The sequence below is a fragment of the Elephas maximus genome, chromosome 1 (assembly GCF_024166365.1).
Source record: "Elephas maximus indicus isolate mEleMax1 chromosome 1, mEleMax1 primary haplotype, whole genome shotgun sequence".
Classification (NCBI taxonomy): Eukaryota; Metazoa; Chordata; class Mammalia; order Proboscidea; family Elephantidae; genus Elephas; species Elephas maximus.
Genome location: NC_064819.1, coordinates 152,866,609 through 152,881,811, shown reverse-complemented (window position 1 = coordinate 152,881,811; position 15,203 = coordinate 152,866,609). Strand labels below are relative to the sequence as shown.

Genomic DNA, 15,203 nt, shown 5'->3' with positions numbered 1-15,203 from the left:
TATTAGAGAACGAGAGAGCCCCTGCCCAAACCCTCACTTCCAGTGACACTCACCTGCAGCTTCAGTATACTGTTCAGTATGATTCAGGGCAGTAGAGCCAATGTAAAAATATGGGTGAATTCCAGGAACCACAAAAGTAACATTTCCAAAATCAGTAGATCCTTAGAGGACACAAAGTAAGAAAAGTATATTTGATCAAGATTTTTTAATTATGAGGCTATCATCAGAATTGTGTACTTGTTTATAATTCTATACCCTGTTAGAAGAGATCTAGAGAAGCAAATTTCCTGGAAAGTCCATATGCTCACTGCTTTCACGACCTCACCATTTACTGAGTCCTCAATCCACTCAGTCCTCTTCTACCTCCATCAGTCACCACAGCAGCCCTCATGAAGGTGGCATCAAAGACCTGGCCTTGCCAAATCCCATGGCTACTTTTCAGTCTTCATCTGAGCCATCACCATCTCTTCCCTGAACTAACAGTCTCCTAATTGATCTAGCATCATCTACTCTGTCAATATTTTTTTCAATTTTTACATCATCTATAAGCCTTATGTAGTCTGGCTCTATTTACCTTTCCAACCCAATCTCATATCACACCATTACCTATTTTCTATACCCCAGCCACTGTGGACACTCACCATGCTCTTTCCTGACCCTTGTCCCTCCTCACCTATGTTAACTCCTACTTGCCCTTAGACATCATCTTAAGCTTCCTAAAGGAAGCCTTATTTCACCCCCTTGGTAAGGTCAAATTCCTCTACCATAAACTTTCACAGAATTGTATTACACTCCTTCACAGCACTTTTCAGCTTTAACTTTCTGTTTACTGGATTCTTTGGCTCATGTTTCTCTCCCTAATTAGATGATTAGGATCTGTAAAGCCAAAATGATATTTTAAATCACCATGAATAGGTCTGTAACATGACAAACATTTTTTCAGTAAATAATAGTAAAAATAATGCATTAACCTCACTCAATAGGCATTTATCAAATGCTTACTATGTGCCAAACCCTGTGCCAGGCAAAGTTAAAACCATCCAAGAAAGAGTGGTAAGGGAATAAAAAAAAGCAAAATAATATATAACAAACAGCAGCTAACATTTAGCTAGAACTACCATGCTGCAAACACACTGTTACGTGCTTCATATGTATTCTCATTAACATTTTGAGTAATTTCCATTTTACAGTAACATGGAGAAACCAAGGCTTACAGATATTAAATAACCTGCCCACAGTCTCATAGCTACTAGTTAATGGTAAAGCCAAGCTAAAGCCAGACTCTGAACCCAGGCAATGTGAATCCATGAAAATGTACTGCTTCAGGAAATAATTCACTAAGCACTTAACTGTGCCACAATGGTTCCAGAGACTGAAGATGCAGCAGTACACAAGACAGGGGAAAGCCTGCTGCATATTTAAAGATCTTACTTGCAGAGATGGACCCTTGCATCTACAAATCATACCCAAATTGCAGCCACTTTATTCTACAGTTTTGTCCATTATACAAAACCCAAACCCTGGGGAGGCCTAACCTACACCTACCCTCCTATAGCTAGGCTGCAGAAACCCGCTAGGGTAAAAGTATGTGACCATGAAGATTGCCAGGACAACAAATTCATGGTCTTCAATCTCAGCTGACCTCTCAATGGGGTTCAAGGGAAAACAAACAAACAAAAAACTCCAGTGTCCCCGGCCAACTCCTCTCAGTGGCTATTCTCTTTCATTCCTCCACTCCACCATCTCAATGCTCTCTCATGTGCTACCAACTACTTCCTAGGAGGAAGTGTCTGAACTCCCGGTCCTCTTTCCTGAGCACTTACCTGCCTCTGCTTCCACCCTTAGCTCCTGACATCCATCTTAGTAGAATGTGTATCCATCCTCCTAATCATGGCTAAACCTGCTATCTATGTTCTAGATCCTTTCCCTTCTGACATCAAGAACTCTTGTTTTATCAGTCACTTTCCTGTCTACTTATATCTTCAATTTCTCCCTCCCTATGGCTCTTTCCCTTCAGTCTATGACCCCACTCAAGGATCTTCTTTTAAAAAATCTTTTTTCCTATGTCCCTCAAGCTGGTATCCACCCTTTTTATTTTCCTTTAAAGCTAACTTTTCTTGAAAAAGACTAGTCTTCTTTTTCTGTTGCCACTATCTCACCAGTCAATCGCAGGCAGAGAAGTGAAATCTGGCATTTGTTCCCACCAGCCTTCAATCATTTTCTTCAAGACAGTCCATGAGTTTCCAGTTGCTAGTCTAATGGACATTAGACCATACTTACCTTATTCAATCTCTCTAGCATCTAAATGACTTACTTCTTCCTTCCTAAAAATTCTCCAGTCCGCTGGCTTCCATGACTCCACTCTCTCTCAATATCTGGCTTTCTCTCTGGTCCTTCTCTATTGCCTTCTCTAGATCTCTTCCTTTGCTTATCTCTTAAATACTGGTGATGCCCAGCGTTTCACCTTTTGGCCTCCTCTCCCTCTATGTCCTTGAGCAACCCACTAAGACCTATAGCTTCAATCGTCTCCCATATACTGACAGCTCCTAGATCTCCAACCTAGACATACCCTTTGGGGGTTCCAGATTCAACAGACTACTGGACAACTCTACTTAGAAATCCTATAGGCACCTCAAATTTAACATGCTAAATAATTTATACCAACACACCAATAAGTTATACCAATTTATACCCCAGCCATGGAAATAGCAGTAAAAAAATCAAACAATATATTGCGCTGGGCAAATCTGCTGCAAAAGACCTCAGTAAAATCTTGAAAAGCAATAATGACACTTTGACGACTAAGGTGCGCCTGATCCAAACCATGGTATTTTCAATTGCCTTATATGCATGCAGAAGCTGGACAATGAAAAAGGAAGACGAAAGAATTGCCGCATTTGAATTATGGTGTTGGCAAAGAATACTGAATATACCATGGACTGTCAGAAGAATGAACAAATCAGTCTTGGAGAAGTACAACCAGAATGCTCCTTAGAAGTCAGAACGTTGAGACTTCGTCTCGCTTACTTTCGACACATCATGAGGGAGCAATCACTGTAGAAGCGCATCATGCTTTGTAAAGTAGAGGGTGAGTGAAAAAGAGAGAGACCCTCAGTGAGATGGACTGACACAGTGGCTATAACAATGGGCTCAAACATACCAACAATTGTGAGGAAGGCACAGGACTGGGAAACATTTAGTTCTGTTACACATATGGTCACTATGAGTCAGAGCTGACTCGACAGCAACTAATATCAACAATATACCCCAAGTCCCTTTTGAGTCTACTTCATCAACATCTATTATTTTAGGAGATATATCTCTAACTTGGCAAACATATTAGTAATAAAATGGTTTTAAAGGGAAACATTTTAAAATAACCCTGAAGTACACTTATGATTAAATTCTAACAGTTGTCTTTTACTCCTCAAAAACTCAAAATGTGCCAGATAACTAAGTAGCTACCTTATTGTGAGGACTGAGAAAAAATTAAAATTCTATTTCCCTTTTTGATTTAAAAAAAAACCAAACTCACTGCCGTAGAGTTGATTCCAAGTCGTGGTGACCCTACAGGACAGAGCAGATCTGCCCCTAAGGGTTTCCAAAGGGCAGCTGGTGGGTTCGACCTACCAACCTTCTGGTTAGCAGCCAAGCTCTTAACTACCACGCCACCAGGGCTCCAGCTTTTTTTTTTTTAATATAATTTTATTGAGCTTCAAGTGAATGTTTACAAATCAAGTCAGTCTGTCACATATAAGTTTATATACACCTTACTCCATACCCCCATTTGCTCTCCCCCTAATGAGTCAGCCCTTCCAGTCTCTCCTTTCGTGACAATTTTGCCAGCTTCCAACCCTCTCTACCCTCCCATCCCCCCTCCAGACAGGAGATGCCAACACAGTCTCAAGTGTCCATCTGATACAAATAGCTCACTCTTCATCAGCATCTCTCTCCTACCCACTGTCCAGTCCCTTCCCTGTCTGATGAGTTGTCTTCGGGAATGGTTCCTGTCCTGTGCCAACAGAAGGTTTGGGGACCATGACGGCCGGGATTCCTCTAGTCTCAGTCAGACCATTAAGTATGGTCTTTTTGTGAGAATTTGGGGTCTGCATCCCACTGATCTCCTGCTCCCTCAGGGGTTCTCTGCTGTGCTCCCTGTCAGGGCAGTCATCAGTTGTGGCTGGGCACCAACTAGTTCTTCTGGTCTCAGGATGATGTAAGTCTCTGGTTCATGTGGCCCTTTCTGTCTCTTGGGCTCATAGTTATCGTGTGACCTTGGTGTTCATTCTCCTTTGATCCAGGTGGGTTGAGACCAATTGATGCATCTTAGATGGCCGCTTGTTAGCATTTAAGGCCCCAGACACCACATTTCAAAGTGGGATGCAGAATGTTTTCATAATAGAATTATTTTGCCAATTGACTTAGAAGTTCCCTTAAACCATGGTACCCAAACCCCCGCCCTTGCTCCGCTGACCTTTGAAGCATTCAGTTTATCCCGGAAACTTCTTTGCTTTTGGTCCAGTCCAGTTGAGCTGACCTTCCATGTACTGAGTATTGTCCTTCCCTTCACCTAAAGTAGTTCTTATCTACTAACTAATCTGTAAAAAACCCTCTCCCACCCTCCTTCCCTCCCCCTCTTGTAACCACAAAAGTATGTGTTCTTCTCAGTTTATACTATTTCTCAAGATCTTATAATAGTGGTCTTATACAATATTTGTCCTTTTGCCTCTGACTCATTTCGCTCAGCATAATGCCTTCCAGGTTCCTCCATGTTATGAAATGTTTCACAGATTCGTCACTGTTCTGTATCGATGCGTAGTATTCCATTGTGTGAATATACCACAATTTATTTAACCATTCATCCGTTGATGGACACCTTGGTTGCTTCCAGCTTTTTGCTATTGTAAACAGAGCTGCAATAAACATGGGTGTGCATGTATCTGTTTGTGTGAAGGCTCTTATTTCTCTAGGGTATATTCCGAGGAGTGGGATTTCTGGGTTGTATGGTAGTTCTATTTCTAACTGTTTAAGATAACGCCAGATACATTTCCAAAGTGGTTGTACCATTTGACATTCCCACCAGCAGTGTATAAGAGTTCCAATCTCTCCGCAGCCTCTCCAACATTTATTATTTTGTGTTTTTTGGATTAATGCCAGCCTTGCTGGAGTGAGATGGAATCTCATCGTAGTTTTAATTTGCATTTCTCTAATGGCTAATGATCGAGAGCATTTTCTCATGTATCTGTTAGCTGCCTGAATATCTTCTTTAGTGAAGTGTGTGTTCATATCCTTTGCCCACTTCTTGATTGGGTTGTTTGTCTTTTTGTGGTTGAGTTTTGACAGAATCATATAGATTTTAGAGATCAGGCGCTGGTCGGAGATGTCATAGCTGAAAATTCTTTCCCAGTCTGTAGGTGGTCTTTTTACTCTTTCGGTGAAGCCTTTAGATGAGCATAGGTGTTTGATTTTAGGAGCACCCAGTTATCTGGTTTCTCTTCGTCATTTTTGGTAATGTTTTGCATTCTGTTTATGCCTTGTGTTAGGGCTCCTAAGGTTGTCCCTATTTTTTCTTCCATGATCTTTATCGTTTTAGTCTTTATGTTTAGGTCTTCGATCCACTTGGCGTTAGTTTTTGTGCATGGTGTGAGGTATGGGTCCTGTTTCATTTTTTTGCAAATGGCTATCCAGTTAGCCAGCACCATTTGTTAGAAAGACTATCTTTTCCCCAATTAACTGACACTGGGCCTTTGTCAAATATCAGCGGCTCCAGCGTTTTTGATAGTTTACTTAAAAATTAGAAGTAAACAAATTTAAACACTAGAAATATTTGAAATGTAGAGCAAAAAGAAGGTTAACTCCCTGCTGTCAAGTTGATTCCGACTCATAACCACCACATAGATAGCACACAGTAGAACTGCCCCAACAGGTTTCCAGGGAACGGCTAGTGGATTTGAACTGCCAGCCTTTTGGTTAGCAGCCACACTATTAACCGCTGCGCCGCCAGGGCTCCAAAAGTAGGTTCCAAAAAAACCCCAGAACCAAACCTGTTGCCATCGAGTCAATTCAGACTCATAGCAATCCTATAGGACAGAGGAGAACTGCCCTGTAGGGTTTCTGAGGAGTGCCTGGTAGATTCGAACTGCCAGCCTTTTGGTTAGCAGTTGTAGCTCTTAACCACTATACCACCAGGGTTTAGGTTAGCTATTTCTAAATTAAGAAATCTGCTCACTGGACATTCATTCTGTGAAGAGTCCATTAGTTTCTTTCTCCTAACCATTCAGTTTGTGAAAAGCACTGTGAAGATTTCAGTGGTCACCCCCGTCCTTCCACCAGCCTCCCCAGTCATTAAACAAAACCATTTAACCAAAGATGGCATTTTCTCTTCCTCAAATAGCTCAATATATAATAAAAGAACTTAATTACCTGATGGGGTATTCAACATTACATCTTCCGAAATGAATTCTATTCCCAGCTTTTCCCCGTTTTCCATATAAGCTTTCCACAGGCTCTTATTGGGAAGAACATTGTAATAATCATGTGCTCCGCCTTTAATTTCTACCTAGTAAAAAATTGTAAAACAAATTTTAAAATAAAAAAACTCAAATTATTTAATTTTCAAACGAGTGATATATCTTTCCCAGAAAAAGGTTTTAAGAGGAAGCACTTTCCCTTCTGGATATAAACTTGCTCAAATCTCTTACCTTAAAAAACATTTGTATTTCTATTGCAGCAGTTCCCAGGACCTATCTCCTTCATGTTATACATGCACCAAAACCACAAAATGTCACCCAACTCTACTAGCCAGTGAGTCTCAACTTCAGTCAGCTAAATCGAGTACAGGGTAGAGTCCAGAAATCTTCATTTTAACCAGCACCCTCAAGTAATTCTGATACAAGTGGTCCAAAAACCATACTCTGAGGAACACTGCTCTAGGCCGTAGCCTCCAAAAGAACAAAATTAAACTTTACTAATATTCAATATACAAAGTGCCACTGACAACGCTGCCTGGTCTGAAAAGTGTAAAAGCACCCTGAGAGAAAGACAGAAGTCTTATAATGATGAAGGGCTGTCAATAGCCCACAGAGGGGTATCCAAGCTATATGGTTGCCATGCATCGGAATCAACTTGGCGCCAAGGGGTTAACCTACTTTTTCAGTGTATGAACATATACCAAGACCAAACCCATTGCCGTTGACTCAATTCTGACTCATAGAGACTATACAGGACAGAGTATTGTTTCCAAGGCTGTAATCTTTACAGAAGCAGGCCGCTGCATCTTTCTCTTGTGGAGCAGCTATTGGGTTCAAACTATAGACCCTTCAGTTAGCAGCCAAGCGCTTTACCACTGCACCACCAGGGCACCTAATGAACATATGGAACAGCTTACATGTGTGCAGTTAAGTGGATTTACAGATTTAGTTTTTGATTAAATCAAAATGGGCAAGATTTCCTCAAACTAAAGATAATACCAATTACATAAAAAAAGCCAATCATAAAATGGCAGAGATGACATTGCTCCTATTCCTAGCAACATCTAAGGTGGCAACAATGACAACCTAATCAGATTTTTACAAATCAGCCAAAATATGAGAAAATATTAGAAAACTGTTTAAAATACAGATTTAAATCCATAATAGTTTACAATAAGCCTTACCCCAAGGGAATACTGTACCTTGAGATATTAATGATGGCAATTTATGCATATTTTATAAATAAATATTTTTGATACTTATATTAAATAAGGGGACGAACACTTAATTTTTTACAGCTCCAGGCTACTGGGCTCGTTGGAGTACTCATATACTAAATCTATACCTATCTTCTCTAGTAACATATGAGAATATATTCTTGCTCTTACATTTGTCCATGTGCAGTGAAACCTGTGAGAGCTGGAACTCAACGTGGCTGCCTTGTTTTTCCAGGTCTTGCAAGTTTTCTGCCTCTGACAGGATACACTCCTACCACTTTTCTGTGCTCATTTTAGTGGAAAATATTTAAGATTTCCTTCTCTGACAGGTTTCTACCTTACACACGTTCCAGCTTTCACAGGTTTTACTGTATTTATCTACTCACTGTACCAGACTATGAGCTTTTACATTCCTATCTTTGCTCATTCCATTTCCTAAGAGAGCTCACTCTCTATCCTTCACATCTCAAAGTATGATCTCCTTCACAGTATTTCAAGCCTTTCCCTTAACAACTCAGGCCACCTCTTTCCTGCCTCCAATCCCTTATAGCACTTACTATCCATACAATTCTGTGGACACTTTACACATTACAAACACTGCCTGAGAATCACTGCTACTGTGAGACACTGGTACGGATCTGATTAAGCCACATATCTCCAGTCTAAAGAGGGCAGAAGAAAATAAGGTGATATATCACAAAAGGATAATTATTGTATAAGACCACTACTGTAAAAACTCATGAAAAGGTTTACATACAAAAAGAAACAGTCTTTGATGGTTATGAGGGAGGGGAGGGGTGAGGATGGAAAAACACTAAATAGACAATAGGTAAGTGGTAACTTTGGTGAAGGGTAAAACAGTACACGATACTGGGGAAGCCAGCACAACTCGTACAAGGCAAGGTCATGGAAGCTCCACAGACACATCCAAATTCCCTGAGGGACTGAATTGCTAGGCTGAGGGCTGTGGGGACCACAGTCTCAGGCAACATCTAGCTCAATTGGCATAACATAGTTTATAAAGAAAATGTTCTGCTTTCTACTTTGGTGAGTAGTATCTGGGATCTTAAAAGCCTATGAGTGGGAGGTGGAACCAAGATGGCAGAATAGACAGACGCTTCTGACAAGTCCTCTTTATAACAAAGGCCCAAAAATACAAGTGAAACGAGCGTATTTATGACAAACTAGGAGCCCTGAGCATCAAGGCAAGCTTAGAAAACTAACAGAGGGGCAGGGGGAGGAAGAGACCGTTCAGAAGCGGAGAGGAGTTACCAGACTTGAATCGCGGGGAGCCCTCAGACACCATTCCCAGAGCAGTGGCGGCGAGCTGGTACTAGCGTTCGGCCAGTTTCCTCATGGAGAAGCAGCCAGCCACACAGTCTACTCACACCTCCAGAACTTGAGAAGAACGGCGCTCTTGGCAAAAGCTAAGTACTTGCGTATATTTTACTGTGCCCCCCCCCCCACCCCCAAGCTGGCTTCAGTGGCTGAATTCCCTGGGCCTGGTAGACACTGTTGAGTGCCTAGAGCCACTCTCCCGGCCTGGGAGAAGGAAAAAATTTGCATTTGGGGGAAAAGATAATTTGCCAGCTCCACTAACTGGGGGAGCTCAGGACAGAAGCGGCTCCCTTCCAGGCATAAACAGTCTGTGAACTCTGAGCACTTTTCCCCTCTGCATGGACCTGTGTGGGCCTATTTCAGGAGAATAGGCCCTTGTTGGCAGAGTCCAGCCATTTCAGCTGTGTGGTGGAGAGGTGGGTATTTGATGTTTGACATTGCTTTGCCTATTAAACAAGGTCCTTTTTTTTTTTTTTTCACCTACTCACATCAGGGGCCTAAGGACTGTTAGCTCTTCTCAGGTCGCCCAGCCACCCGCGACAGGGGTCCAAGGATAACTGGTGCCTCCCACTCCTTACAACCAAAAATGCTGGGTGCCCATGGTCCATCTGCAGAACCCACCCACCTGCACGCTCTAGGGAACAGGGATGCGCTATCCTCAGAGACACTCGGGAGTCGGTTCTCAACCCCCTGCCTTGTTCAGAGCATGACCCCCTGCTGCAACCAGATACCGGTACCTACATCAATCACCTCTACCCCTCTAAGACTGCAGGACAGAGCCTGTACCACATATTTGATGATCAGCTACCTGGACACCTGAGCTGAATTCATACAAGAAAACTGAATGGACTCCTAGACTGATATACCTGATAACAGCTCTACCCATCTGGGGACTGGACGTCAGCGCTCCAAAGGTGAAAATAATCAAGCTAGCTCACTCAAGTGACCCATCTGGGCATAGCAAAACAAAGCAAGAAGCTATGACAAAGTAAGCAAACATAAACTAGTACAATAACTTGTAGATGGCTCAGGGACAACAGTCAATATCAAGTCACATAAAGAAACAGAGCATGATCACCTCAACAAGCTCTCAAAACAAAGAATCCAGGGATCTTCTAGATGAAAGTGCATTCCTGGAATTACCAGAGCCAGAATACAAAAGTTTAATATACAGAACCCTTCAAGACATCAGGAAGGAAATCAGGCAATACGCAGAACAAGCCAAGGAACACACAGATAAAGAAACTGAAGAAATGAGAAAGATTATTCAGGTACATAATGAAAAATTTAATAAGCAGGAAAAATCCATAGACAGACAGCAATCATAAATTCAGAAGACTAACAACAAAATTACAGAAGTAGACAACTCAATAGAAAGTCAGAGGAGCAGAACTGAGCAAGTAGAAGCCAGAATTTCTGAATTTGAAGATAAATCACTTGGCTCTAACATATTTGAAGAAAAATCAGATAAAAGAATTTTAAAAAATGAAGACATTAAAGTGGGATGCTATCAAGAGAAATAACCTACAAGTGATTGGAGTACCAGAACAGGGAGGGATAACAGAAAATGCAGAGAGAATTGTTGAAGATTTGTTGGCAGAAAACTTCCCTGATATTGAGAAAGATGAGAAAGTATCTATCCAAGATGCTCATCGAACTCCACTCAAGGTAGATGTGAAAAGAAAGTCACCAAGACATAGTATAACCAAACTTGACAAAACCAAAGATAGAGAATTTTAAGAGCAGCCAGGGATAAATGAAAAGTCACCTACAAAGGAGAACCAAAAAAGAATAAGCTCGGATTACTCAGCAGAAACCATGCAGGCAAGAAGGCAATGGGATGACATATTTAAAAAATTGAAGGAAAAAAATTGCCAGCCAAGAATCATATATCCAGCAAAACTGTCTCTTAAATATGAAGGCGAAATTAAGACATTTCCAGATAAACACAAGTTTTGGGAATTCCTAAAAACCAAACCAAAACTACAAGAAATACTAAAGGGAGTTCTTTGGTTAGAAAATCAATAATATCAGGTATCAACCCAAGACTAGAACACTGGGCAGAGCAATCAGAAGTCAACCCAGACAGAAAAAATCAAAAAAACAAAGCAAGATTTTAAAAAAAAAAAAGCTCAAAACGGGTAACAATGATGTTATTATATAAAAGAAGACAACATTAAAACAATAAAGAGAGACTAAGAAATGTGATCACAGACCTTCCACATGGAGAGGAAGACACAGTGATACAGAGAAAATAAGTTAGGTTTAAATTTAGAAAAATAGGGGTAAATAATAAGGTAACCACAAAGGAGACAAACTATCCTACTCATCAAAATAAAATACAAGAAAAAAATAGAGACTCAGCAGAAACAAAATCAACAACAACAAATATGAGGAAAGGGCAATATATAATCTACTCAGCACATAAAATTAAGTGGGAAAAAGAAACCGTCAACAACACATAAAAAAAGACATCAAAATGACAGCATAAATTCATACCTATCCATAATTATGCTGAATGTCAACAGACTAAATGCACCAATAAAGAGACAGAGAGTGGCAGAATGGATTAAAAGCCTATGAGTGGCCATCGGGGATACTCCACTGGTTTCAGCCCTTTGGGAGCAAGGAAGAATGAAGAAAACTAAAGACACACGGGAAAGATTAGTCCAAGGGACTAATGGACCACATCTACCATGGCCTCCACCAGACTAAGTCTAGTACAACTAGATGGTGCCTGGCTACCACCATTGGCTGCTCTGACAGGGATCACAGTAGAGGGTCCCAGACAGAGTTGGAGAAAAATGTAGAACAAAATTCTAACTCAAAAAGAAAAGGCCAGGAGGCGGGGCCAAGATGGCTGACTAGGTAGACGCTACCTTGGATCCCTCTTGCAACAAAGACTCGGAAAAACAAGTGACTCGATCACATACATAACAATCTACGAACCCTGAACAACAAACACAGATTTAGAGACGGAGAACGAACAAATACGGGGAGGCAACGATTGTTTTCAGAGCCTGGAGCCAACGTTCCAGTCAGGTAACCTTGGCGCTGGGCTTAGGTCTGGGCCCAGGGGAGCTGAACACAAAATCTTGTGACAGCGCAAACAAGGGGCGCAGCCCTACCCCCCTGAACTGACCCCAGGAGGGGGCCCAGCCAGTCTGCGGAGGCGGCGCGGCAACGCGGCTGGCAGGACAAGAAGTCCCCGGGAGGCAGCGACTGATTTTGGAGCCGGGCGTGCAGCATCCCAGCAGGGGAACCTTGACGCTGGGCTTTGGACTGGCAGTGGAGGGTCTGACTGCGGCTTCAGTGGGCCAGACCCTCGGGGACAATCTCCACACAGCCAGCACACATAGGTGACACGCCCCTCGGGAATCTCAGATAAAATAGTCATTCCAAGCAAGATAAGCAACTTTGGCTACATCCCGGGGTGCTACTCTCCTGTTTCTCTGAACCCTCCCCCACACTTCCCAGGCGGCTTCATTAACACTGGAATTGCCTGAGCCAGAGGTAGAACGGCTCCAGCTCCGCAGTGGCTTTGCTTTTTCCTTTTTGGTCTTTTCCTAACCCATTCTTCCGGCCTGAGAGAAGGAACCACAAAAAACCCAGGGACCAAAAATCCATCCCTAATTGGACTAAAAACACAGAAACAGCTACAGCCAAGCATATATGATCCAAATCTCAGACTTTTATCCTTACAGGGAACAAGGTGGTGGTTATAATCCAAAGGCAGTTCTGATAGGGATCTGACTGCATTTTTTTTTTAGCGGATTTTCTGGAAAAAAAGTTTCCCAGGTCTGGTATCTTTGCTTATTCAACAGAGCCCTAACTGACCCACAACAGGGAACTGAGGGCTGAAGCTCCCCCCAGACCACCTAGCCTCTTGCCTTAGGGGTCTAAGGAGGGTGACACCTACCAATCAGTAGAGGTACTTGCACTGGGGGCCTAAGGTACAGCTGCAGTGCCCTCCCACCAAGGTGCTACAGGAATAGAGACACACCTACCTCACTGACACTTGGGGGAAGCCTGTCAGCATCCTGCCCCCCATGGAGAGTGAACCCCAGCTGCTAATAGAATCTGGTGCACACAACTATCACCACTACTTCTCGAGGCAGATAGGTGTTAGGGTGCAGCACACACTTGATGACCCAAAATCAGATTCTACTCAAGAATAGTGAATAGACTCAGGCATATATATCTGGCAACAGCCCAAACCAGCTGGTAATAGGTCATAAGTAAGTCAAGGGCTACAACAAACAAGACAGCATAAGCTAGTAGCCCATCCACGTATATTGAAAGAAAACAAAACAAGATAAGACTCAGTGAGCAATTACAGAATAAACCACTACTATTTCTTTATATATATATATATATATATATTTATATCTTAGTGATGGCTTGGAGACAGCAGTCAATATCAAACCACATAAAGAAGCAGACCATGACAGCTTCTACAACCCCCCAAACAAAAGAATCAAAATCTTTCCCAAATGAAGATACAGTCCAGGAATTATCAGAGACAGAATATAAAAAACTAATTTACAGAATGCTTCAAGACATCAGGGATGACCTCAGAAACGAAATAAGGCAAACTGCAGAAAAAGCCAAGGAACACACTGATAAAACAGTTGAACTCAAAAAGATTATTCAAGAACATAGTGGAAAAACTAATAAGTTGCAAGAATCCATAGAGAGACAGCATGTACAAATCCAAAAGATTAACAATAAAATTACAGAATTAGACAATGCAATAGGAAGTTCGAGGAGCACACTCGAGCAATTAGAATGCAGACTGGGAAATCTGGAGGACCAGGGAATTAACACCAACATAGCTGAAAAAAAATCAGATAAAAGAATTTAAAAAAATGAAGAAACTCTAAGAATCATGTGGGACTCTATCAAGAAGGATAACTTGCATATGATTGGAGTCCCAGAACAGGGAGGGAGGACAGAAAACACAGAGAAAATAGTTGAAGATCTGCTGACAGAAAACTTCCCTGACATCGTGAAAGACGAAAGGATATCTATCCAAGATGCTCATCGAACCCATTTAAGATTGATTCAAAAAGAAAAACACCAAGACATATTATCATCAAACTTGCCAAAACCAAAGATAAAGAGAAAATTTTAAAAGCAGCCAGGGAGAAAAGAAAGGTCTCCTTCAAGGGAGAATCAATAAGTTCAGACTGCTCAGCAGAAACCATGCAGGCAAGAAGGCAATGGGACGACATATACAGAGCACTGAAGGAGAAAAACTGCCAGCCAAGGATCATATATCCAGCAAAACTCTCTCTCAAATATGAAGGCGAAATTAAGATATTTACAGATAAACACAAGCTTAGAGAATTTGCAAAAACCAAACCAAAGCTACAAGAAATACTAAAGGAAATTGTTTGGTCAGAAAACCAATAATATCAGATACCAGCACAACACAAGGTCACAAAACAGAACATCCTGATATCAACTCAGATAGGGAAATCACAAAAACAAATTAAGATTAATTAAAAAAAAAAAAAGCTCATAACAGAGAATCATTGAAGTCAATACGTAAAAGATCACAATAATCAAAAAGAGGGACTAAATACAGGTGGCATAGAACTGCCATATGGAGAGTGATACAAGGCGACATAGGACAACACAAGTTAGGTTTTTTACTTAGAAAAATAGGGGTAAATAATAAGGTAACCACAAAGAGGTATAACAACTCCACAACTCAAGATAAAAGCCAAGAAAAACGTAACGACTCAACAAACATAAAGTCAAACACTATGAAAATGAGGATCTCACAATTTACTAAGAAAAATGTCTCAGCACAAAAAAGTAAGTGGAAAAATGAAATTGTCAACAACACACATAAAAAGGCATCAAAATGACAACACTAAACACTTATTTATCTATAATTACCCTGAATGTAAACGGACTAAATGCACCAATAAAGAGACAGAGAGTCTCGGACTGGATAAAGAAACACGATCCGTCTATATGCTGCCTACAAGAGACACACCTTAGACTTAGAGACACAAACTAAAACTCAAAGGATGGAAAAAAATATATCAAGCAAACAATAAGCAAAAAAGAAGAGTAGCAATATTAATTTCTGACAAAATAGACTTTAGACTTAAATCCACCACAAAGGAGAAAGAAGGACACTATATAATGATAAAAGGGACAATTG

General features: G+C 41.2%; 1 protein-coding gene across 1 annotated transcript in view; it reads right to left on the bottom strand.

Moving 5' to 3' along the window:
* The window catches only part of PM20D2 (peptidase M20 domain containing 2), a 33,614-nt gene that overhangs the window by 5,817 nt on the left and 12,594 nt on the right, over nucleotides 1-15,203 (bottom strand). The window contains exons 5-6 of the mRNA XM_049897195.1: nucleotides 6,424-6,559; nucleotides 54-161 (exon numbers count right to left, since the gene is read on the bottom strand). Of these exons, the coding sequence (XP_049753152.1) occupies nucleotides 54-161; nucleotides 6,424-6,559 (244 nt within the window). The remainder of the gene's footprint in view (nucleotides 1-53; nucleotides 162-6,423; nucleotides 6,560-15,203) is intronic.